This window comes from Leopardus geoffroyi, chromosome A1, assembly GCF_018350155.1.
Source record: "Leopardus geoffroyi isolate Oge1 chromosome A1, O.geoffroyi_Oge1_pat1.0, whole genome shotgun sequence".
NCBI classification, from domain to species: Eukaryota; Metazoa; Chordata; class Mammalia; order Carnivora; family Felidae; genus Leopardus; species Leopardus geoffroyi.
In genome coordinates this window covers 115,324,622-115,347,759 of record NC_059326.1, presented here as the reverse complement: position 1 = coordinate 115,347,759, position 23,138 = coordinate 115,324,622, and the positions used below count along the sequence as shown (strand labels likewise).

The 23,138-nt window shown below is 42.3% G+C and overlaps 1 protein-coding gene, 1 long non-coding RNA gene and 1 other non-coding gene across 15 annotated transcripts in view; all 3 read right to left on the bottom strand.

The window, feature by feature from the left end:
• MATR3 (matrin 3) overlaps positions 1–611 on the bottom strand; it is a 28,859-nt gene extending 28,248 nt beyond the window's left edge. For 4 of the 13 annotated variants that reach the window (XM_045445358.1, XM_045445434.1, XM_045445354.1 and 1 more), the window contains exon 1: positions 497–608. Coding sequence is in view for 1 of the 13 variants with exons in the window: in XM_045445479.1 (XP_045301435.1) it covers positions 266–313 (48 nt within the window). In the remaining 12 variants the exon portion in view is untranslated. Of the gene's footprint in view, positions 1–265 lie in introns of all 13 variants that reach the window. The other 9 variants (XM_045445344.1, XM_045445415.1, XM_045445395.1 and 6 more) reach the window with 7 other exon arrangements.
• A 12,380-nt stretch (positions 612–12,991) lies between these two features.
• LOC123580586 lies at positions 12,992–15,493 on the bottom strand. Its single transcript, XR_006703371.1, has 3 exons — positions 15,449–15,493; positions 13,858–13,939; positions 12,992–13,067 (listed from the first exon to the last, which is right to left on the bottom strand). It is a non-coding gene; the product is annotated as an uncharacterized LOC123580586 (long non-coding RNA).
• Positions 13,137–13,336, bottom strand: LOC123582026. Its single transcript, XR_006704154.1, has one exon. It is a non-coding gene; the product is annotated as a small nucleolar RNA SNORA74 (small nucleolar RNA).
• Positions 15,494–23,138: the final 7,645 nt, after the last annotated feature.

The window sequence follows — 23,138 nt, the reverse complement described above, 5'->3', positions numbered from 1 at the left end:
TGGCCCTATTCCAAGACTTCTCTGCTTTAACTATTCTCCCCAAACGGCAGGCCCCCAGTGGACAGTCAGTCCCTCAGGCCTCGAGCGCTCCTCCCTTCGCCTTAGCGCTGCAGTCCGCGTGTAACGGGCTCGTCGTCCCGCCCCCGCCCACAGCAAGCCTAGGACGCGGGAAGCTCGGTCGGTCTGCTGCCCTTTGCGCCCCCCGACTCTCCCGCCGCACCCCGGGCCCTTGGCTGGCCGCGTGTCTCCCCCCGAGACCGCTCACCTCCGCCGCCCGAGGAGGCTGGTTGCGCCGCCACTGCGCTCCTAACATGGCGGCCGCCGATCAGGCGGCTCACATACGCAGCGAGGAGGGAGGCAGAGCGGGCGAGCGGGAGCGAGCAAGAAAGGCGCGCCGCCGGCTCCCCACGGCCCCTGTGGCCGTCGCTGCCTCCTCCCGGCGGACGCGGAGAGCCCCCGGCCACCCCACCCCGATTCTTACCCGCTTCACGCCTACCTTAAGGAAAGGGAGAGGGAAAAGGAGAGATACCTCTCTCCTAGCGAGCGGGACGCGGAGGCTCCCACAATCCCCCGCAGCAACGGCGAGGGTAAGAGGTGGCAGGAGCGGCTGCAAGAACAAACCCGCTCTCGCGAGAGAGTTCTCCTCCACCCCACCCCCTCTCAGGTCCCGTTTCTGCGCGCGCCAGGCCCCTCCTCCTACTTAGTGAGCGTGTACTGCTCGCGCCGATGGCGGTCGTTGTTCTCTAATCCTGTAGCCCGCCTGTGGCGGGAAATGGATAGACAACCTGTTTACAGGTTCGAGTCCCATTTCCCAAAAGGGCTTTCCCCCAAACCTTGAACTGCATGATGCAAAATTTAAATAAGGGTATGCGTTAGAAGCGAGTCGCAGGAGTCACTAGTTAGACCTGATTACTATTATGATTATTTTCCTCCGTATTTGCCAAGTGGCAGCAAGCGCCATGCGAGGGTACCCATACCATTTTCGTTGTTTTTAATCTCAGTAATTCCGTGGAGAGTCATCGAGGCGGAAGATCGCGAACCCAGCCCATCGAAAATACCGCCGCCGCCACTTCGAATTTGACTGAAGGTAAAACAATCCTGAGGCTGATGGAGGTTCCCGAATTGCATATGTGAAAATCCTGAGCTAAGACTGAGAAATTGCAGGTAGAGCTGGAGTTAAGGGCCAATTCCCTGGGTTTTCAAAATTAAATGCAGAGGGACAGGCAGTCACCAGATGGCTGAGGTAAATAAGCGAACATAAATACTAATTAACAGCACTCAAATTTTTAAAATCTTCAGTATGCTGAATCAGATTCGCATCTTTGAAAAATCATTCAGGGTACTCTGTGAAGATAGGGGAGAGGGCAAAGATGAAGACCAGAGACCAGTAGAAATTTGAGGAGTAGTTTAGGCCAGAACTCAACTCTTGTCAATTTGACTGAATATGGAAGTTGAGGGAGGGAAGGGTCGTGGATGAATGACAACTGTATGGTTAGCAGTGCAATTAACTGGCTCTGGAAGAGTACCAGGAGGGCAGGCTTAAGATGTTTGGCATCAATTTTAAAGGAGTGGCATTTATGGGTCTTGAGCTTATGGAGGAAAAAGTGTGGGTTACTGGCACACTTGAGTAAATGGTATAAATGAAGCAATGATATTTGAAAGATAAGCTGGAGATAGCCCAGTGAAAAAAGAGGCCTTAGGACCTTGAGAAACTAACCAGGTAGAGCTGCATGGCAAATGAGACCCAAGTGAACACAGAGGTAGGGGGGGAAAAAGCAGAAAGGTTTGGGAAGAGTAGGAAGGCACACAAATTTTACTGCCTTAACAGCCAAAATACTTAAAGGACCAAGTCATCAACAGGGTGAAATGCTATCAATAGGGAAGACTAGGACTAAAAGCATCCAACAAAAAATTTAGCAACGTGAACATCATTCTTAACATTATGGACTTGCTTCCAGTGAGAGGAAGTCAGACTGTAGGTACTTAATGTATTGAAACAGGAAGCTGGAAATTACCCAGTGCAGAAAAGGTTTGGCTATGAAGAGACTGGAGAAAGCAGGGTGGAATTTTTTGTTTTCCTATGAGAGTTTTGAGCACAATTAAAATGATGGCAGAACAGAGCCGCCTGCGTAGCTGAGTCAATTAAGTGTCCGACTCCGGATTTCCTCTCAGATCCTGATCTAACAGTTTGTGAAATCAGGCTCCGCCCCTCTCCCACTCACACTTGCTTTCTCAAAATAAACAAAGTTAACCATTAAAAAAATGTTGACAGAAAGGGTATTTTAGGAAAGGTTTGGTTGAAAAAAGAGGTTAGACAAGGGACAGTTCATAATGGACACTCCTAAAAGAAAAGGATCCAGATAAAAGGAGGTATGTTTTTATTTTAACAAGAGGCAGAGAGGATGGTGTGGAGTTTTCATTAGATTTGGTTGAAGACTTGGGAATTATAGTTAGGTGACTTCAATTTTGTGACTAAGTTATGTCTGAGGGCTAGAGTCAAACAAGAGAAACTTTTAAATAGCCGTGAAGAGTGGAACTATAATCCCACATCTCCATGTATGTTGTATAAATAAACAACTGAGTAAGTAATGTTTAAGCCTACTAGTTAGCTCTGGAATGAAATTTTGGGGGATCCAAATTCTTCAGTGAATATTGTATCTTCCTTCCATTCAAAACCACATCTGCTTTCTAATTGGTGAGCCTTTGATTCCAACAAAGGCTAAGACTCCCCTTTGTTGTTTCCAGCTCTTAGATGGAACAAGAGGCTCTGCTCCTCATAGAGAAACATGAATGCATGTTAGCACTAAGATACACACTTACCCATGCTTTTGTATAAGGCTGTAATGCCATCTGGTGATCATACAAAGAAAAATAAAACTTTTTCATTGAGTAATTATTTATTGAGGATCTGCTTAATGGCTCACCAGCAAAGACACATTGGAAACCAAAGTTAATACAAGGTTTCAGCTTATCATATGCCTGTTTCATGAAGGACATAGTACAAGGATGTGGATTCAATGACAAATTGCCTACCTTTTGAGGATCGTAGTCTGATGGAGATTGGACAAGGAATCTGGCCTCAAGGTAGGCCTGGCTGTGAGTAGAGATGGACTAAGAGCTCTATATTGGTTTCAGTAACTTGGGAGTGGGTGAGGTGTGCACCAGGTGTGGTAAATAATGAGACAAAAGCAAGAATTTCTGCTAAGACCTTGAAAGGTCTAAGTGACAAGCTTGGTACAACTATGTTACATGACTTTAATACCAGGAAAGAGCCTGGATTTGAGCTGATAATGAAGACCTTTCAGTTTTGACTAGGAGACATACTGAGGACATACATTTTGATGCCACATAATCACTAAGCAGCTTATAATACCTTATAATTACCATAATTTTGAGAGTAAGGTACCATTATTCTTGTTTTACTAAGATTAAAAAACTTGCACATGATGCAGCTAAATAGCAACAAAAAGCAAGATTTGAACCCAGTTCTATATAAGTCCAAACCCAGAGCTTCTGAGCATTATATGGTACTGCCTTCAGCAGAGCTGTAGTCTACTTGGAGGGGCAGCAAGAGGGGGTTTAAGAAGGAATTTTTGAATAGGTATACATGTAATAAGTTTCAGAGAACAGTTTTCCCCAACTTGTTCCCCTAACATAAAGGCAATCCACCTATCAACCATCTCTTGTGTAGTCTAAGGATTTTCTATTAAGAAACATTTTTTATGTGTATGCACGTTCATATATATACACATATGTGAATATGAATGTGTGTACATTCATATATACACACATATATATATATAAATGTGTGTGTGTGTATATATATGCTTGCTATCAAAGATGGCCACAAATTCTTTGCCACTCTTCTTATAATAATGGAATCATTTTCACCTCTATCTGCATTTGGAAGGGCACTGTAAATAGAAACAGCTTTGACCAATAGAATACAGAAGTGACTTTTTAAAAAAATTTTAATGCGTGTTTATATTTGAGGAAGAGAGACAGAGACAGTGTATGAGTGGGGGAGGGACAGAGAGATCAAGACAGAGACCAAATCTGAAGCAGGCTCCACCTCAAAAACAGATCATAACCTGAGCCAAAAGTCACTTAACTGGACTGAGCCATCCAGGTGCCCCTTTACTTTTTATAAAAGCAATCTCTTTGCCAACCTGGCACTTGAACTCATGACCCTGAGATCAAGAGTCACCTGCTCTACTAAATAAGTCAGCAAATTGCCTGTATATATAGAATTTTATTTTATTTAAAAAAAAAAAAAAATTTTTTTAACATTTATTTATTTTTGAGACAGAGAGAGACAGAGCATGAACGGGGGAGGGGCAGAGAGAGAGGGAGACACAGAATCGGAAGCAGGCTCCAGGCTCTGAGCCATCAGCCCAGAGCCCGACGCAGGGCTCGAACTCACGGACTGCGAGATCGTGACCTGAGCTGAAGTTGGACACTTAACCTACTGAGCCACCCAGGCACCCCTAGAATTTTAAAAATAGTCACATCATTCCTTTTAAGTACTCCTCATGGTTTTTAATTTAGAAGGCAAAGTCACTACACTTTGCAATTATATAAAGGAAAAATTGTGCTTTCTTATTGTACTTTCTAAATTTAATTTGTTTCAGAGTCTATTTCTGGACTTCCTTTTATCTGGTTCTATTCATTGAGTAATCCAAGTGCCAGTATCACTGTTTTACTCTTTTTGTAACATTTTAACATCTGATAGGGCTAGTTAAACTTTATTACTAAGTTTTAACAATAGTTATGGTTATTCTTACTTTTCCATCCTGTTACAGTGGAATTTTTATAAACTTAGTTTTCTTTAGGAGATTTATCTTTATGTTGAACTTTCTTGAACACAGGATTTACATTTAAGGTCTTGTCAGTATTACACATAACTGACTGAGCCACCCATGCGCCCCTCATATACAAGTGATTTTTTTTTTATTTTACTTCTTTCCCCATTCATAATTTTTTTCTCATGCTAGTTACTTCTGATAGTAATTTTGAACAAAGCTGCTTTCTTTTTTTAATAAGATCACTTCTAGAGTTCCTCATTAACATCACACAGCCATTTAGAGTAAGATACTTTTAACAGGTTAGGAATGTTGACCCTCAGCAATTTTAGCAAATGGGGTTTTAGCATGTAGGGAGATTATTCTTTTTTTTTTTAATTTTTTAAAAACGTTTATTCATTATTGAGAGACAGAGAGACAGAGCATGAGCAGGGGAGGGGTAGAGAGAGGGGAGACACAGAATCTGAAGCAGGCTCCAGGCTCCGGGCTGTCAGCACAAAGCCCGACGTGGGGCTTGAACCCACGAACTGTGAGATCATGACCTGAGCCGAAGTCGGTGGCCCAACCGACAGAGCCACCCAGGTGCCCCGGGAGATTATTCTTGAAATAATCTAGGAATGACTTTCCTGCATGTAATAATTTGTTTATATTTATCTATAAAGTCTTTATGCAAGTATTTAGCAAGTAAACTACTATATATGCATAACTAAAATGAGAACCCAACTTGAATCCCATCCTTTAAAAAAGTCAATCTTTGGGGTGCCTGGGTGGCTGAGTCCATTAAGTGTCCAACTTGGGTTTGGCTTAGGTCATGATCTCACGGTTCAGGAGTTCCAGCTCCACAGCGGGCTCTGCACTGACAGTACGGAGTCTGCCTGGGATTCTTTCTCTCACTTTAAATAAATAAACTTAAATAAAAAAGTAAACCTTTGAGGAATTTTTAAAGGTCTTGATATTCTTATTTTGACCCTCACTGAACCTACAGTTTAGTAGTGCTAGCACTGAATAATTTTAATAAAAATGTAAGAAATTCTATCAAAGGGCAAACCTGTGTGACCCATTAAGGCCTTCCAAAGGAACATTTTAAGTTTATTTATTTTGAGAGAGAGCGAGTAGGGCAGGGGCAGAGAGAGACTCCTAAGCAGGCTCTGCACTGTCAGTGCAGAGCCCAATGAAGGGCTCAAACCCAGCAACCATGAGATCATGACCTGGGCCAAAGTTGGATGCTTAACCGATTGAGCCATCCAGGCACCCAGAGAGGGACATTTTAAAAAATGTAGGAGACTCACAGGTGATATGACAGAATGAAATAGATGGGGGCTAAAACAGGCTAACGGGTTTGGCTGTATTTGTTCTTTAAATGTCAGGAGCAAAAGGAAGCTCAAGCTTCAGCAACAATGGCCAAGATGCTGATAGCCTGAAAGAAGGTATTTGGCACTTGAAATAGTTTTAAGAAACCAGATGGAAACAGCCATTTCAGTAGTCCCTGCAAGACATTATTCGTTAGTCTGAGTGAGGTTGATGACTGAAGAAAGCAAGCAATTATTAGAATTAGTTGGGAAGACCTGGGGGCACCACACTTGAAAGTTCCAAATCAAACACGAGTTTCTGAGCCAGATTAATTGAACACAGTAGTTCCTGGACCCACTGTGTGACCTTGGGCAAGTAACAGCACTACCTTGTAGGGCTGTTGAGAGGATTCAGATATGTAAAATGAGTTTAGCAATTCTGGCACATGATCAACACGCAATGTTGTTGTTATAGAGCACCACATGTGCCGCAGTATATTTACATGAATATCCTAAAATGACAAAACCATAGATTCAAAAGTTATTTATTTTTATAAAACCGCAGAGTACACTTGTTAAAATTATCCATTTAAGTCTGGTCATAACATAAGTTTTAAGCTGGCACCTACTTGTTAGTGTAAGGATTGCTAGTAAGAGAAGTTCTTCTAGTTATAATTTACACACAAAGCTGTTTCACACACTTTAATTATGAAGACATTTATAGATTACCAAAAAAAGTAACAAAAGGCAACACATATATTTCAGTTAACGCATGTTTCAAATTGGAACAAATCTTCTGCAAATCCATTATTTTCATTCAATACTTTTTCAAATTTAATTTAGTTAAAAATTTTTTTTAATGTTTTATTTTTGAGACAGAGCATGAACGGGGGAGGGTCAGAGAGAGGGAGACAAAATCTGAAGCAGGCTCCAGGCTCCGAGCTGTCAGCCCAGAGCCTGACGCGGGGCTCAAACTCACGGACCGTGAGATCATGACCTGAGCTGAGGTAGGATGCTCAACCGACTGAACCACCCAGGCGCCCCTGAAATTTAATTTAGTTTTAAATAGTTGTGCAGTAGGTTACATCTTCAGAGTCCACTAGAAAATGCTTTGGAAATTGGACATCTTTGTTTTCATGGTATTTTTGTTTCAAACTATTAAAGAATAAAACCAGTGCTGTCCATACTCTCAATTACTGGCAAATTATTGAAAAGCAGGATAGATAGGCCTATAGCATTACTATATTTTAGATACATTTTGACGCATAGGTAGTATTTATCAGCTAGCTGAAGGTCCTTAGTTGTCAGTATAGTTGAGGCTGCTTGGCTCTATGGGAATTATGTAAACCCACAGAAGCTGGTGTGAATAATACCTTTCAAAGGACACATGGCATCTGACTGTCTAGTTCTGTGGTAGGCCAGGTGCAATGACACATGTAATGGTTACTCAGATACCCAGGGAAGGTGGCTTCTCTACACATGATATGAGCTGAGATCTCAAAGGAGACAAAGTGGAAAAAAGATGGAACCAGAAGGGGAAATACCAAGCACAGAGACCTAGTAGCAAAAGGCTTATCAAGGACTGAAAGAAATCACTGTGGCCTGAAGGGAATCTGAGGGTGGTAAAGATGAAGATAAGAGGGGTAAGGGCTAGACTGTGTACGCCCTGATAGGCCATGTTAAGGTAAGCAGGGACTATGTCTTGTTCATCGGTTATCCCCAGTGTCTAGGAGTTCAGTTAATAAAGCCTCTAAACTCATAAAAAGGGTGGGTTAAATAGTCTTCTGACAAGATGTGTGATTAGCATATGTCATTCTCTTCCTCTAACTCAGCCCTGGAGATTACAGAAGAAAGAAGTTAGGGATCTGAGAAACTAAATATAAAGATTCCTTGGAGGAATAGATCATGATTAGGTGCTATTATACAGGAGCAAGAAATGGAACCCTAGTGTAGAAAAGGACAGAGTGCCAGGAGTGTAGAGGTAGTAGAAGGTAGGATTTAAGTTTTCAGATTATAACTCAGAGGCTTTATGCCTTGAGGGCATCTCCACACTCTAACCCATTATGATTCTAGGGCCTGTCTGGGCTTGGCTACTCCCTTCTACAGGCATCTGATAAAAATTCCCATCCTTTGCTGTGAGCTCATAGGGTAATCAAATCATCTGAGAACTAGAGCATTCCCTTCCCTGCTCATGCTCTCTCTCAAAAATAAATAAACATTAAAATATTAAAAATAAAAATAAAAATAAAATGAGCCTAAGGAGATATAAGAACTAAATGTAATATCCTCAATGGGATTCTAGAACAGACAAAAGACATTTAAGTAAAACCTAAGGAAATCTGCAAGTATGGACTTTAGTTAATAACATATTCATATTAGCCCATTAATTGTAACAAATGTCTATATTAATGTAAAATGTTCTTATGAAAGGAAACTGGGTTGTGGAGTACATGGGAATTCTTTGTACTATGTTTACAACTTTCCTGTAAATCTACAACTATTCTATAATCTATTTTAAGGTCCATTTTATCAGCCTTTTTTGAGGTAGTAGTAAAGTCACCCTTAACAAGGAGTACAGAATGTTCTCATATTCTAAAGGCCCTTTATTGGAGTACAGGAGGGCCAAAGTAACAGGCCTTCTAAATAGCAGTAGAGAATTGCTAAGCAGACATTCTAAGTATTACCGTTGATTTGTTAATTCAGTGAAATTGTTTTCCAAGAGAATATTGACAGGTCCATTAACTGGAGCTGTTCATAAAACCCTAATTAAGCAACAAGATTCAAGAAGTCATTGTCATTCTTTTAAGTACTTAATTAGTTGCTCTTCCCCAATTGTTTTCTTTTGTGTGAATTCCTAGGCACTGATCCACATTTTTATGTTCCTTTGGGGCCTGCAGAATTTATTTCTCCAAGGTTTTATCTTCCTGATTAAAATTTTGAGAGGTGATCCAAAATTTTAATTCAGAAGTCTGTTGACAGCAATTTCAACCCTGAAGGAAAGGAAGTAAATTATTGATAGGCACCAGGAATGGCACTCAATACTTTCAGCCCCCTACCCATCCTGCTTTAGTTTTTCCTCTTGATATGGTACAGGTCTGAGGCTTGAAACTGAAGCAGAGCAATGAAGAGGGACACTGTGTCTACTAACTGCTTCCTATGACAAGAGGTGGCAGCTCAGGGTTAAAAAGGTCCTTTGAAATGTTTTACTTCATCTTTTCTTTTCTTACCAGGAAATTAAAAAAAAAAAAAAATCAACTCAACAGGGAATAGTAGGTGACTAATTAACTTCACTCATCAACTAGGAAATCCCATTATATTACTTTAATGGGCATGATTAAGCCACTGAAACCTCCTGGGGTATTGAATACAGTCACTGACTTCAATGAATTATCCTTCAAGTAGCAACAAAGGGGCCCCCTCTCTGCACCTGGGTAGACTTACAGTGGTCAGGAAGGCAATCTGTATGCTCACAGGAGCTTGTGATCCCAGATTTTTAAAATTAATTAACTTATTTATCTATTTACTTAATGTTCTATATTTTAATTTTTTTGTATTTAAAAAAATTTTTTTAAATCTTTATTTTATTTTTTAGAGAGACAGAGCTTGAGCAACAGAGGAGTGGAGAGAGGAGACACAGAATCCAAAGAGGCTCCAGGCTGTCAGCACAGAGTGAGATGCAGGGCTAGAACCATGAAGCATGAGATCATGACCTGAGCCAAAGTCAGATGCTTAACCGACTGAGCCACCCAGGTGCTGATTTTTTTTTTTTTTTTATTTTTAAGGTGGGGGGGGGGGATTTTTTTTAAAGTTTATTTGAGAGGGAGACAATCCCAAGCAGGGCTTGATCCCATGAACTGTGAGATCATGACCTGAGCCCAAATCAAGAGTCAGACACTTAACTGACTGAGACACCCAGATGCCCCAAAAAAGAGAAAATCTTAAGCAGGATCCACACTCAGTGTGGAGCCCAACACCGGGCTTGATCTCACAATCTTGGGATCATAACCTGAGCCTAAATCAAGAGTCAGAAGTTCAATCGACTGAGCTACCCAAGAACCCAGTGATCCCAGATTTTAAACTCTGACTTCATGACATAAAGTTTTCCTCTTTGCTTCGGGACCATTTGTTTCACTACCGAGGGCTGAAACTGTGATCAGGCTCTGCTGCAAACTGAAGACTGGTGTTCTTTCTTAGGACCTTTCCTTTAGGTGTACATTAAAAACGAAGAGAACTGCTATGACAAAAGTAAGCCATGTAAAAAGTATACACAACGAACTCCAAATACAAAAAATGAGAACCATTCTATTTGGATAATTTACTAAAGTCATTTTACTCCTCTAAAGTGCCTGATTGCTGATTTTGGCTCAGGTCATGATATCATTGTTCATGGGATGGAGCCTCTGGTCAGGCTGCATGCTGACAAGGAGGAGTCTGCTTGGGATTCTCTCTCCCTCTCTCTGCCCCTCCTCCACTCATGCTTGTGCTCTTGCTGTCTTTCTCAAAATAAACATTTAAAAATAATAAAAGGTATTTAATTCCATATGATAAAGGCTTGCTATAAGGCAAAGGTATTGGTAACATGGAATTTTTCAGAGACATGTTGGTACTAGCTTCAGCCTGTTACTAATGAGCTATCAATTCCCAAGGCCTGAATTTCATTTTCTAGACCAGGGGTTGGCAAACTCCAGTTCACAGGCCAGTTTTGGCCTGCCAATCTGTTTTCGAAAGGCTCTCAAGCTTAGAATGATTGGTGGAAAATTTTTTGTTGTAACACCGAAAATTTTACAAAATTCCAATTTCATTGTCTATTAATAAAGTTTTATTGGGGGCACCTGGGTGGCTCAGTTAAGCATCCAACTCTTGATTTCAGCTCAGGGTCATGATCTCATGGCTCCTGAGATTGAGCCCCACTTAAAGCTCTGGGGCTGACAGAGCAGAGCTTGCTTGGAATTCTCTCTCCCCATCTCTCTGCCCTTCCCCTGCTTGTTTGCTCTCAAAATAAATAAAATTTAAAAAATATAAAGTTTTACTGGGGCACAGTAATGCTCATCTGTTGACACTTTCTATGACTATGGCTGCTTTCATACTGCAACTGCAGAATTGAGAGTAGTTGTAAGAGAAACTATATGGGGGGCGCCTGGGTGGTGCAGTCGGTTAAGCGTCCGACTTCAGCCAGGTCACGATCTCACGGTCCGTGAGTTTGAGCCCCGCGTCGGGCTCTGGGCTGATGGCTCAGAGCCTGGAGCCTGCTTCCGATTCTGTGTCTCCCTCTCTCTCTGCCCCTCCCCCGTTCATGCTCTGTCTCTCTCTGTCCCAAAAATAAATAAACGTTGAAAAAAAAAAAAAGAGACTATATGGTACACAAGTCTAAAATATTATTTGGCCTTTTACAAGTTTACCAACCCCTGCCCTAGAACAGCAGTGTATAATAAAACTTTCCACACAGGTGGAAATATTCTCTGAGCTGTCCAATACGGCAGTCACTAAATACTGAGATGGAAAAACAGATTCAATTTTTGTCAGTTGAAATAGCCTCATGTATTGTACTGCAGAGCTCTAGAAAATAAGAGCTTAGTTTAAGCCTTTTAGTATTCTTCTCTAATGTTCTCATATTTCCTATAATTTTTTAGAACTTGTAAATTTTTCCACCTGTAAAGAAAACCTCACTTTTTAGAAGATTTTTCTCTGTGTAAATTAAGCTCTATACCCAACATGGGGCTTAAACTCATGACCCTGATATCAAGAGTTACATGCCCTACCTAGTGAACCAGCCAGGTGCCCCAAGAAAACCTCACTTTGTATTTTTCCTTTACTCTCACACTACTACCACTCTCTCAACATTTTTGACACCAGATGTGTGTGGATTTTCTCCCACACCAAGCAAATTTGTGTCACCAGTTGGGTGTCGTACATTTTAGCCCAATTCTGACTCTCCATATACCTCGAGTATCATCAGATCCCTCAGGTTAAGGGCACAGTCCAATAAGACTGTTCCTCCCTCACTTCAGATGCCAATCGTTAAGTCCAGGTTGTTACCTGTACTTATGACCAATATAAATCACAGATTCCCCAAATCCCCTCCTCAGGTTTGATAAATTTGCAAAAGCTCTCAGAACTCAGGAAAACGGTTTCCTTACAATTTACCAATTTATTTTAAAAGTATATGGTAGGGGCGCTGGAGTGGCTCAGTCGGTTAAGCGTCTGACTTCAGCTCAGGTCATGATCTCGCAGTTCATGAGTTCAAGCCCCGCGCTGAGCTCTCTGCTGTCCATGCAGAGCCCACTTTGGATCATCTGTCCTTCCCCGGCTCGCACTTAAAAATATATTAAAAAAAATTGTTTAAAAGGATATGGGAAAGGATATAAACATCCAGATGGGACATGAATAGGGCAAGGCTATGTGGAAAGGGTTGCTGAGCTTCCATACCCTCTCTGGATGTGCTACTCTCCCAGCACCTCCCCTCCATGTGTTCACCAACATGAAAGTTCTCTAAACGCAATACTACTGGGATTTTTATGGAGGCTTCATCATGTGGGAATAATCAATTATTTCCATTTCCAGCCCCTTTCCCCTTTCTGAAGAATGGAAGTGGGGTTGAAAATTCCAAGTTTCTAATCAGTGCTTGGTCTTTCTAGTTACCACCTCATTAGAACAAGACATTTAAATCACCCAGGAAATTCTTAGATTTAAGAGCTCAGTCAGGCATCAACATGAAAAACCAAATATTAGAACAAAAGATGCTCCTAGTGTTCTTACCACTTAGGGAATTTCAAGAGTTTTAGCAGCTCTGTGCCAAGAATGGGAGCAGAGGCCAATATATATATTTTATATTATTTCACACCACCCATCTGAGGCTGAAAGTTAATTAGAACCTACATGACAAAGGACTGTATATATTACCTATCCTGGTGTCACACAGGGCTGTCAGACATCTGAGATTCTGATGGAGGCAGATTTCTCACTCAGAAAAAGGCATCTAGGATTCAAAGAGGAAAGGGATGATAAAGTATCCTTAAGACAGGGTCCTTTCCTCAAAGAAAAAAAAATTGTTTGCACCCAGACTAGGACCAACTCCACAGGAGGAGTTACTCCACTCTCAGAGGTGCAAAACACTGCCCAAGAGTATCAGCCACAACACCAAAACAGTGCGTGAAGCCAGACCTCAAGAAGGTCAGCGTTTGCTCTTCCAACAGTGTAACACCATCCAAGGCATCATGCTGGCCTGGATAGCTGACAACTGCTGGATGATTCCTGAAACAGCTTTCTTTATTTCAGATACCCAGGCACCCCAAGGAGAAGTTATGGATACAGGTATCCCAATGAATTCAACGTTGACTGCAAAACAGAAGCCTGGAAGCACTGATAGCAGACCTTGCTGCCAAGCCTTTTAGACAAATAGGAAACAGGAACCCCTTTCCCATGCTTTTAGTCATTTTGTCCAACATTCAAGGAGTTCCTGCTATGTGCCAGGTGCCATGATTGGGATCTAGCTGCGAACAGGCAAGATACGCCATCCTTCCTATCCTGGGCTTTATAATCTGCTTGTACATTCCTCAGATGGAACGATACAATCATCTCAAAGATCCTATACACCTTCAGACTAGAACCACCAAAATCCCACTGAGCCTTTCACTGCTAAGAGGCCGAATTTGTCAGGGGCAAATACAGGTGATTTTGCCTCCCAGTTGTTTCCTAATGGATACCAACTAACAAATAGGCCTGCCACATAGGCAGTAGTCAGTGTTGGAATTAATAGGGACATTTACCTGAGAACGCCATACAGACCGTCCACGTGCCGTGAATTTACTCTCTTCCGGAAGGCCAAGGATGCCCTACTTTCAAGTCATCCTAAAAAGAAAAAGATTTCACTGTTGAACACTAAGCAGTGTTGACTAAAACAGCAGCTCCTAAAACCTCTGTAGAAATGGAAGCAGTGCTGCCTGCCATTTACGATTTACCCTATTTTCAATACCTCCAGAATTATTTCATTTCCTATTGTCTTTTTCTTGCCTATAATTACCATTAAAGCTAACCATTCCCCCAAACCCTCTAGGTATCACTAGTATTCTTAAAACTCCATATGTAAAAGGCTGTTCACAATGAACATCTGAGGTATTCACACAAGGAACTCAACATTTAACTAAGAGAACTCTTTTTAGGGAAAGCCAATTGTTGGAACAAAACTAGTTTTTATTAATAACTCCCCCACCTCCCAACATCCTCAGGAGTTCCTCCTATGGAAACTAGGATGTCACTTTTCACAGAAGTAGCAACTAAGTCAGCCCTATTGGACAATCTCCAGCACCACCATGAGTGCTGTGTGTTTGCCTAGAACTGAGAAGCATCTCTTCTCAGAGAATTAGCAATCCAAAACAAAATCACTACAAAAGGGACTCGTTATTTTACTGCCCCGAAGGGGCAACAACTCTGTGGGAAACCAACACAAATATACTGTCAGCCTAAAGCAGAAATTAGTACGGTTATAGCTAGGCCTACTATGTAGAGCCTCTCAATCAATTGGTATTTTTATATTTTTTTAAAGAGCTAGAGAAGAATGCCTAGAATTTTTTTTCTTAATTTTTTTTTTTAACGTTTATTTATTTTTGGGACAGAGAGAGACAGAGCATGAACGGGGGAGGGGCAGAGAGAGAGGGAGACACAGAATCGGAAACAGGCTCCAGGCTCTGAGCCATCAGCCCAGAGCCTGACGCGGGGCTCGAACTCACAGACCGCGAGATCGTGACCTGGCTGAAGTCGGACGCTTAACCGACTGCGCCACCCAGGCGTCCCAGAATGCCTAGAATTTTAAAGCAAATTCACGTAACATATCCTTAATAAAGCATCCCTATAGATCACTGCAGCTATAGAACTCCCTTCAGAGAGACTAGCTTTGTATGGTGGAGTGGGGGACATGCACTTTGATTTCAGTGAAAATTGCAAAAATCCCATGCACTTTTTCCCTGTATAAGCCTGATTCAGAGCACTTGGTAGGCACTCAAAAAATAAAAAGTTGCCCCCTCCCTATACTTCTACATCCCTTCATGGCTTGATTACCTTTGTTCTGTTTCCAGCAAGTTCAACTAGACAAACCTGTTGAACCAGAACCACTCAGAAAGATTTGGATTTTTAGGTTTCTCCCTGCAAAGTCATGCCCTTACAGATTTCACCTTAATGAATGAACAATTATGCTGGCATCCTGGTATAGTTAACAACAGAGTTGGAATGAACCAGGCCCAGAATGCCAACCAGCTATCACGGCTGCTATTCTCCCAGCAGCGTAACACTTGCCTAGGTACACAGCAACCTAGGCAGCTGCCTACAGCTGGGCCAAAGGCAGGCTAATGAAATTGCACTCACCTGGGGCTGCATCTATCCAAAGCCCATGGCTGGCCCCTCTGCAATCCAAGTACTCCGGGTTAGGCATGAACACTTGTGTAAAGTTCAAGTAGTGAACACTTGTGTAAAGTTCAAGACCTCTACCCTCAAAACCCCATAACTTATTTCAGAGCCAGAGAAATAGACAATAAAACAAAAAGCTTTCCCTTGGTTAGCTTTATTTTCACAAGTTTTTTACCTATGTACCACAGCAGTTCAACAGGAGCATTTTTTTTAAAGATTTTTTTAAGTTTTATTTCTTTATTTTGAGAGAGACAGCACAAATTGGGGAGGGGCAAAAATAATCCCAAGCAGGCTCCACACTGTCTGCCCGGAGCCCAGTGCAGGGCCGAACTCATGAACCGTGAGATCATGACCTGAGCAGAAACCAAGAGTCAGATTCTTAGCTGACTGAGCCACCCAGGTGACCCTAGAAAAGATTTAAGTTTTATATAATCTGCACCTAACGGGGGGTGGGGGGCTCAAATTTACAACCCTGAGATCAAGAACTGTATGCTCTTACAACCGAGCCAGCCAGGAACCCCTCAACAGGAGCATATTAATGGTCTAGTCAACAAGTATAAGCTATCACCTAACAACTATGTAACAGTGAACAAACAAGTGGGGTGCATGGGTGGCTCAGTTGGTTAAGCATCTGACTTCTCCTCAGGTCATGATCTCACAACTGTGAGTTTAAGCCCCGGCACGCGTCTGTGCTGACAGCTCAGAGCCTGGACCCTGCTTCAGATTGTGTCTCCCTCTCTCTCAAAAATAAACATTAAAAAACTTAAAAAAATGAAACAGTGAACAAGTAACTTAACCTCTCTATACTTCTCAGTCTCCTCATCTGTCAAATAGGAATGTTATCAATGGTACCCTGTACAAAAGATGGTTGTTAGGCTTAAGAAGACTGTAAATTAAGCCTATAAAATATGTTTTAGAGTGTGTGGTCAATAAATACTTGCTGTTATAAAAAGCTACATTCCAGACAAGGATATGATAAATAGGGGGAGTAAAAGGGGAAATGTTACCTTGGTAGAGCAATGGGCAGTGCAAATCAGAAAGGCTAGTTAAAATGAGATTGGAGAAAACGTGGTTAGGAGACCTTTTGAAGCACAATAAAAGCGGTACTCCAGAAAAATAACAAGATGCAATAATGGGTATGAAAGGAAACGGAGACATGATGCCATTCCTACCAATGACCTCAACTGTTGTTGAAAGCAGTAACTCAAGTGTTTGCAAGAATGTTAGTAAACATTCCGACCCATTCACAATTATAATTTACCTTATTTACATAATAAGAGTAGGGTATCTAAGACCATATGTTTTTCCAGCCATCCTTTAATTTCACTTTTAACCACCCCCAAACAATTGGGAGAAAAGGTAAAATAGGCTCATTGTCCAGGTCTAAAAACTAATCTAAACACAGCCTGCTCCTTTTAGGGGACTGGGTTGCAGGACTTGACCGAGCTCCACCCGGACACGTGCTCATCACAAATCTTCCCAAGCTCCGGGCTCTGGCGCCAGGGAAGCGAGGATCTCAGAGACCAGCTGTAGGAGACTCTCCAGGGACAAGAGGGCTGGCAGAAAACAAGGGGCGACTCTAGGGCTACCATCTCCCAGCGACTCTTCAAGATGCCCTCCAAACACGGGATTATGATGGAACGAACCCCAATTTCGTCCTGTGCCTGGGAAGAAGCCTCCCCACAGCTGCCTCTCGCCCCAAACTAGTAAACGTCCAAGGCTTCGGCCCACTTGGCCTTTACTTACCCGCACGTGTCTGGAGCTCGGCCCGCGTACTGCCGCCAGAGCAGAGGCCGCAGGGGAAAGGACAGCACTAACCCGAGGGGAGCCCCGCCTCGGGGCTGACGCTGAGCACGGCCTCAGTGGGCGGGGCCCGGAAGCCCCGCCCAGGAAAGGCCGAGTTAGAAAAATGCGGGAGCGGTGGCCGAGGTGAACATACTCTTTACAGAAGCTAGAGCCCCAGCGTAGAAAGTGTAGGAATCCTAACGAGGACTGTATTTGACTACCATCCCGTTTGTTATTTACGTATGGAAGGGGGCGCTGGGTTTGGACGTGCTAAAGACAAAACCTGGAGTGTCCCGGGGAGGCCGTGCTTCCTGCCTGCCCACACCGAGTGCCGGTTCACCGTACAAGCGTGGCACCTTTCGGTTTCTGCAAGTGCAGCGTAAGCTTTTTTCATCTCCCACGCAGATCTTTTTTCCGGCTTTCTCTAGTAGGGTCGTCCCTCGGCTGATGGCTTGCCCATCAGGTCGCCTTGTTTTTCGGTTCTTTTCAGGAGATTTTCGGGTAGATTATGCCTGGCACTCCTACAGCCTAACCCTGTGGGACAGCATATCTGGTGCCCTGAAGCAGAATCCTTCGCTGACTTGCAGTATTTAAAGAATACTCGCTTCCTCTGCCGGAGTTACTTGGCACCGTGGCACAATCAGCCCAAGAAGCCACATTTTCAAGGTGGACAGATTGCCGGTTACTAGCATTTCTTTTGAACACTAAAACTTCCTCTCCTCATTAGCTGGAGTCAATACTATTATGTCCTGCCGAACGGTGGGGAAAGCTGGAGTCCCTCCCTTTCTTTGCCCCCACGGCATCCTACCAGGCCTGCTCATCTACTGCACCTGACACCTTTGCCAGGGAAACCCCTAGGAATCAGCCACTGCCCCTGGCATCTGCCAACATGTTTTCTTATCTTCTCCCAGCGATCATAATGGGGAAAAAAATGTGTTTCCTGTGCACCCCAATCCTCACAGACCTCTGCTGAGAAAGGCTAGAGTGAGTGCTAAATTGATTGCAGCTAGAGACACTAGACTCTAAGGCCAGAGAGAGACTGGAGAAGTGGCAAGACCAAATCCTCGAGTTTGATGGAGTTGGACATAGGCTCTGGTTGGAAAAAGACTTACATAAATACAATAATTTAAAAAAAGGCACATGAACACTGTTGAGCCGGTAGGCAGGAGCTCTGCTTTGTTAAATAGGAATGTAGCTGAAGACTGCTGCCATAATCAGTGCCTGCATCCGGCTGTCACAATGTATTCATAAAGGATGGTTATGAGAGCTATAAAACCCTGCAGATTGGGTGGGTAATTGTCCTTTGAAGCTCTGCTAAAGGAGAAATTGCATTGGCATCTCATATATTTTGCTTTCTTTTCTTCCAAACACATGAAATGGAGAAGGAGACCTACCCTGAGGATTCATGAAAAGGAAAGATGAGGTTTGTGTGAATATATGCATGTGTCTGTGCTTTCAGAGAAGAGACAGGAAGTGATTCAGGCTATACAGATACAGGACCTAAGGAGAGAGAGGGACCCAATGACCTGGTGACTACTGGACACAGATTAGTCAGGTAAGAGGCAGGATTTGTGTGGAAAGAAGGCCAGCCATCATGGATAAGGCTAAGTGGTGGGTCATGTTGTTATGTCACTGAAAATATAGTCACCTTTGTTAGATATAGGGCTTTCAGTGTGATAAGGAGGAAAACCTAGATTATGGTTTCTGCATTTCTTAGTTAAAAAAATCCTTCATAGTCAACCTTCTTAACCTCCATTCTTTAAAATTCTGAATTTGTTTTGGTGAGTTGATTTATGTGGTCTTTTACCTGTAATAGCAACTACTTTTCTACTTTCTTGTCCTTGCAAAGACAAAATTGTTAGAAATAATAACAAAAAAGAAAAAGGAAAATTTCTAGAAAAAAAATGCAGCCAGATGAAAGGCAAAAAAGGATTAGGGTAGGTCCATTAGCTCCGAGTTTGACCTCATAATAATCAGAAGGTTGGCCCTAAGGGACACTAGGTCTCTAAATTTCTTGTGTGACTTTACCTTTCTCCTCCATCTATTCTTTCCTTGCTTCCCTTCTTGAAGGCTTTTGCCCCTGAGGTTGATCCATTCCTCTCCTCCCTGGACAAGAATCACAGGTAAAGAAATGTTTAATCATTTACTCAGTCAGTCAGCCAATCAGTATTTACTGAACATCTGCCATTTGCCAGTTCCTGTTCAGGTGCTGCAGATAAAGTCAGAGCACTAGAGATCACTGCCTGCCCAAAGCTTACAATCTAGTAGGGAAAAGAGACAGTGGTATAGGTATCCTTCGGCAGATGTCAGAAGACAGCTAACCCAGCCCGGGGAGTCAGAGAGAGTACTAAAGATGGCAGTGTTCCCTCTGGATGATCCTAAGAGCTTACAGGAGAAGAGGGATCCCTCTTCCATCCCTGGACTCTACTCCTCTTGCTGTTTCTCTGTAATAGCTATCTAGATCAGAGTGGATCCCTGCAGTTGTCCTTGTTATTTCTCAAAAGCATAGTTGGATTGGCAAGGATATAGAGAAATTGGAATCATCATACGCTGCTGGTGGGAATGTAAAATGGTGCAGCTGCTTTGAAAAAATGGCTGGCAGTTCCTCAAATGATTGAACATAGAGTTAGTTTATGATTCACCAATTCTACTCTTAGAGGTATATACCCAAGAAAATGAAAATGTGTGTCCATACAAAAACAAATTTTTGTAGCAGCATTATTCATAGGGGCTAAAACACAACTCAAATGTCTAACTGACAAATGGATAAGCAAAATGTGGAATATCTATATAGTGGAATATTATTTGGTCAAAAAAAGGAATGAAGTACTAATTCATGCTACAACATGAGTGAACCTTGAAAATGTTACTTTAAGTTAAAGAAGTCGAACTACATATTGTTTGATTCCATTCATATGAAACTCCAGAACAGGAAAATCTGTAGAGACAGAAAATAAATGAAGGGGAGGAGGGTTGGGGTACCTGGTGGCTCAATAGGTTGAGCATCTGACTCTTGATTTCAGCTCAGGTCATGATCTCATGGTTTATGAGGTGGAACTCAGAATGCAGAGCCTGCTTGGGATTCTCTCTACCCCTCCCTCTGCTCCTCCCCTGCTAATGTGCGCACTCATGCGTGCACGCGCGTGCTCTCTCTCTCTCTCTCTCAAATAAACATTAAAAACATTAAACATTAAAAAATAAACACTAAAATAAACATTAAAAAAAAGAGGAGGGGGGTGATAGCTAAAGATTATAGGTTTCTTTTTGAGGTGGTGAAATATTCTCAAGTTGTGATGGTTACACTTATCTGTGAGTGTAATAAGAAACCATTAATTCTATAGTTGAAATGGGTGACTTGTATGATATATGACTTATATACCAATAAAGCTATTAAAACAACAATGAAAAAGCATACTTGGGGAGCTGAAAGACATGCATTCTGATTAAAATTGTGGTCTGTATGGTCATTTACAATTTTAAGGACTAGAAAAAACTTTTTATTCTGGGTCCTGTGGCCCCTCAGAGCTCCTTCCTTAGTATACAGAGAAAGTTAATGCATCCGGGTGGGCAGCCTGAACAGATTCAGAGGAGTAGACTATGCATTCCTGTCCTACTTCCTAACTTCACTCCCTCATAATGATTTGGTTGAACATTTATGGTATGCCTACTGTGTACAAGATTTATGGACATGAAAAAGACAGTTTCTTTATTCCCTCCAATGGCTAAAATTAAATCATTAATATAATGCTCTCTATATAAACAAATAAAGCTCTTTAGAAGATAGGCAGTGTGACACAAAGAATCGTTTCAAGGCCATCTTGGGATTCTGGACTCCTTCTGTAGCATGTAGGGAAACATCACAATGACATCAGCTAGAGCAAGACCAATTCTCAGTCCTTCTTGATGTTGAGCAAGTTCCAAGACTTGACTCCCTCCTCACATGCCTCCAATCACCTCTTCATTTGGTTTCTAGACTCAGTCTATTTCCATACCCTTCATTTTCTCACCAACTCCACCCCCATGATGTCCAAATTGGCCCTCCGATGCTGAAACCATTTGCCAGAAATTCATTAAGCTGAACACATGGGAAATTACAGAGGAGATTTCACTTGTCACTTAGGCTCAAATATAGAAAGTAATTTTAAAAGGACAGTGGCAAGAGGCTATTTTTATCTTGCTTGTTTGTGCTGAGTTTTCTTATCTTGCTGTCTCTCACCCTCTTCCTAGCTACCTCTTTTCTCCTTCTTTAAATTGAATGTTGGCCTTTTAAATGTTTGTCTCACATTCTCTTACCTTGTTTTGTGGAGTCTTCTCTTTCTGTCATCATTCATTCAGTCAACACATATTGAGTATCTACCAAGTAGCAGGCCGTGTGGTAGGCACTAGGGAGGGATAGTATGATGAATAAGATAGACATGATCCTTACCATTATGGAGATTACAATCTGGTGAAGCAGGTGGACATCAGGTAGAGTGAGTACAGATTTGGTCGCAGCAAAGACTTGAGAGTTACTGGTGCTTTTTAAAAAAAATTTTTTTAATGTTTATTTTTAGAGAGAGAGAGGCAGACTGCAAGTGGGGGAGGGGCAGAGAGAGAGAGAGAGAGAGGGAGAGACAGAATTAGAAGCAGGCTCCAGGCTCTGAGCTGTCAGCACAGAACCCTAAGCGGGTCTCCAGGGACCATGAGATCATGACCTGAGCCTAAGTAGGATGCTTAACTGACTGAGCCACCCAGGTGCCCCTGCACTTTTCTGATGTTAAGTGTACCCTGCATGTTTGTAGGGCTAGGGGATAAACCTAATATTCACAAGGAATGCAAAGAAACCAAAGACCCAGGTTTCTGTGTGATCTAGTCAAGCCCCTTGGGTAGAGAGAACATGGATTTGGGAGTGAGATGTCGATGAGATTCTGGCTCCACCACCTACCTGTCAGCTGTTTGACTTTAAGTGACCTCTGGACTTCAGTACCTTCACCTATAAAATGGGAATTAGAGTCTCTACATTTTAGGTTGTTGTGAAGATGAAATGAGATGTCATATATAAGGGACCAGGCAGGTGCTCAACCTATGTCACTTCCTTTCTCATGACTCCCTAGCCCACTATGAATCACACAATAAAAAAAAAAAAAAAAAAAGAGGGGCACCTGGTGGCTCATTCAGTTATAAGTGTCTGACTCTTGATTTCGGTTCAGGTCATGATCTCATGGTTTGTGAGTTTGAGCTTCACATCACGCCGAGCCTGCATAGGATTCTCTGTCTCCCTCTCTCTCTGCCCCTCCCCTGCTCACTCTATCTCTCTCTCTGTCAAAATAAAGAAATAAACATTAAGAAAAAAAAAAAGAGCCCAGTTTCTGAGTTGGTGGGAAATGAATTTCCTTGAATAGTATTCACCAATCATATGCCCAAAGATATGGGTTATAACTATACTGGTTATACTGTAAGTTGTTCTATACATGCAACTTATGACAGTCAAATCACTCCCTTCTTCTGGGGTAAGGGAAAGGCAGTAAAAAATGAAGTTACAGGGAAAAGACTGAAATGAGATATAACAAAGGACTTCCTAGCCATGAGGGCTGAAAGTGTGAGTGGATGCCAGAGGGCGCTGCAGAATCTCCTTTTCTATTAGTGTCTGGACTGGGCTAGGGTAGGCCTACTTGGAGGTCAAGAATAAACCTGCCCGCCTCTTCCTCTCCCACTCAGCCTAGGGAATCTTTGCGGGAGGAATTGCAGTTCCTCTTCCTTTTGCAAGTCAGGCGTGCTCTGGGGAGATGGATGCTGCCAAGAAAGCTTATTGCTTGTGAGGAAAGGAAAAATGGCAGCTGCCATTTCAGGCACTTAGTGAGTACACTAAATCGAGAAGCTGCTG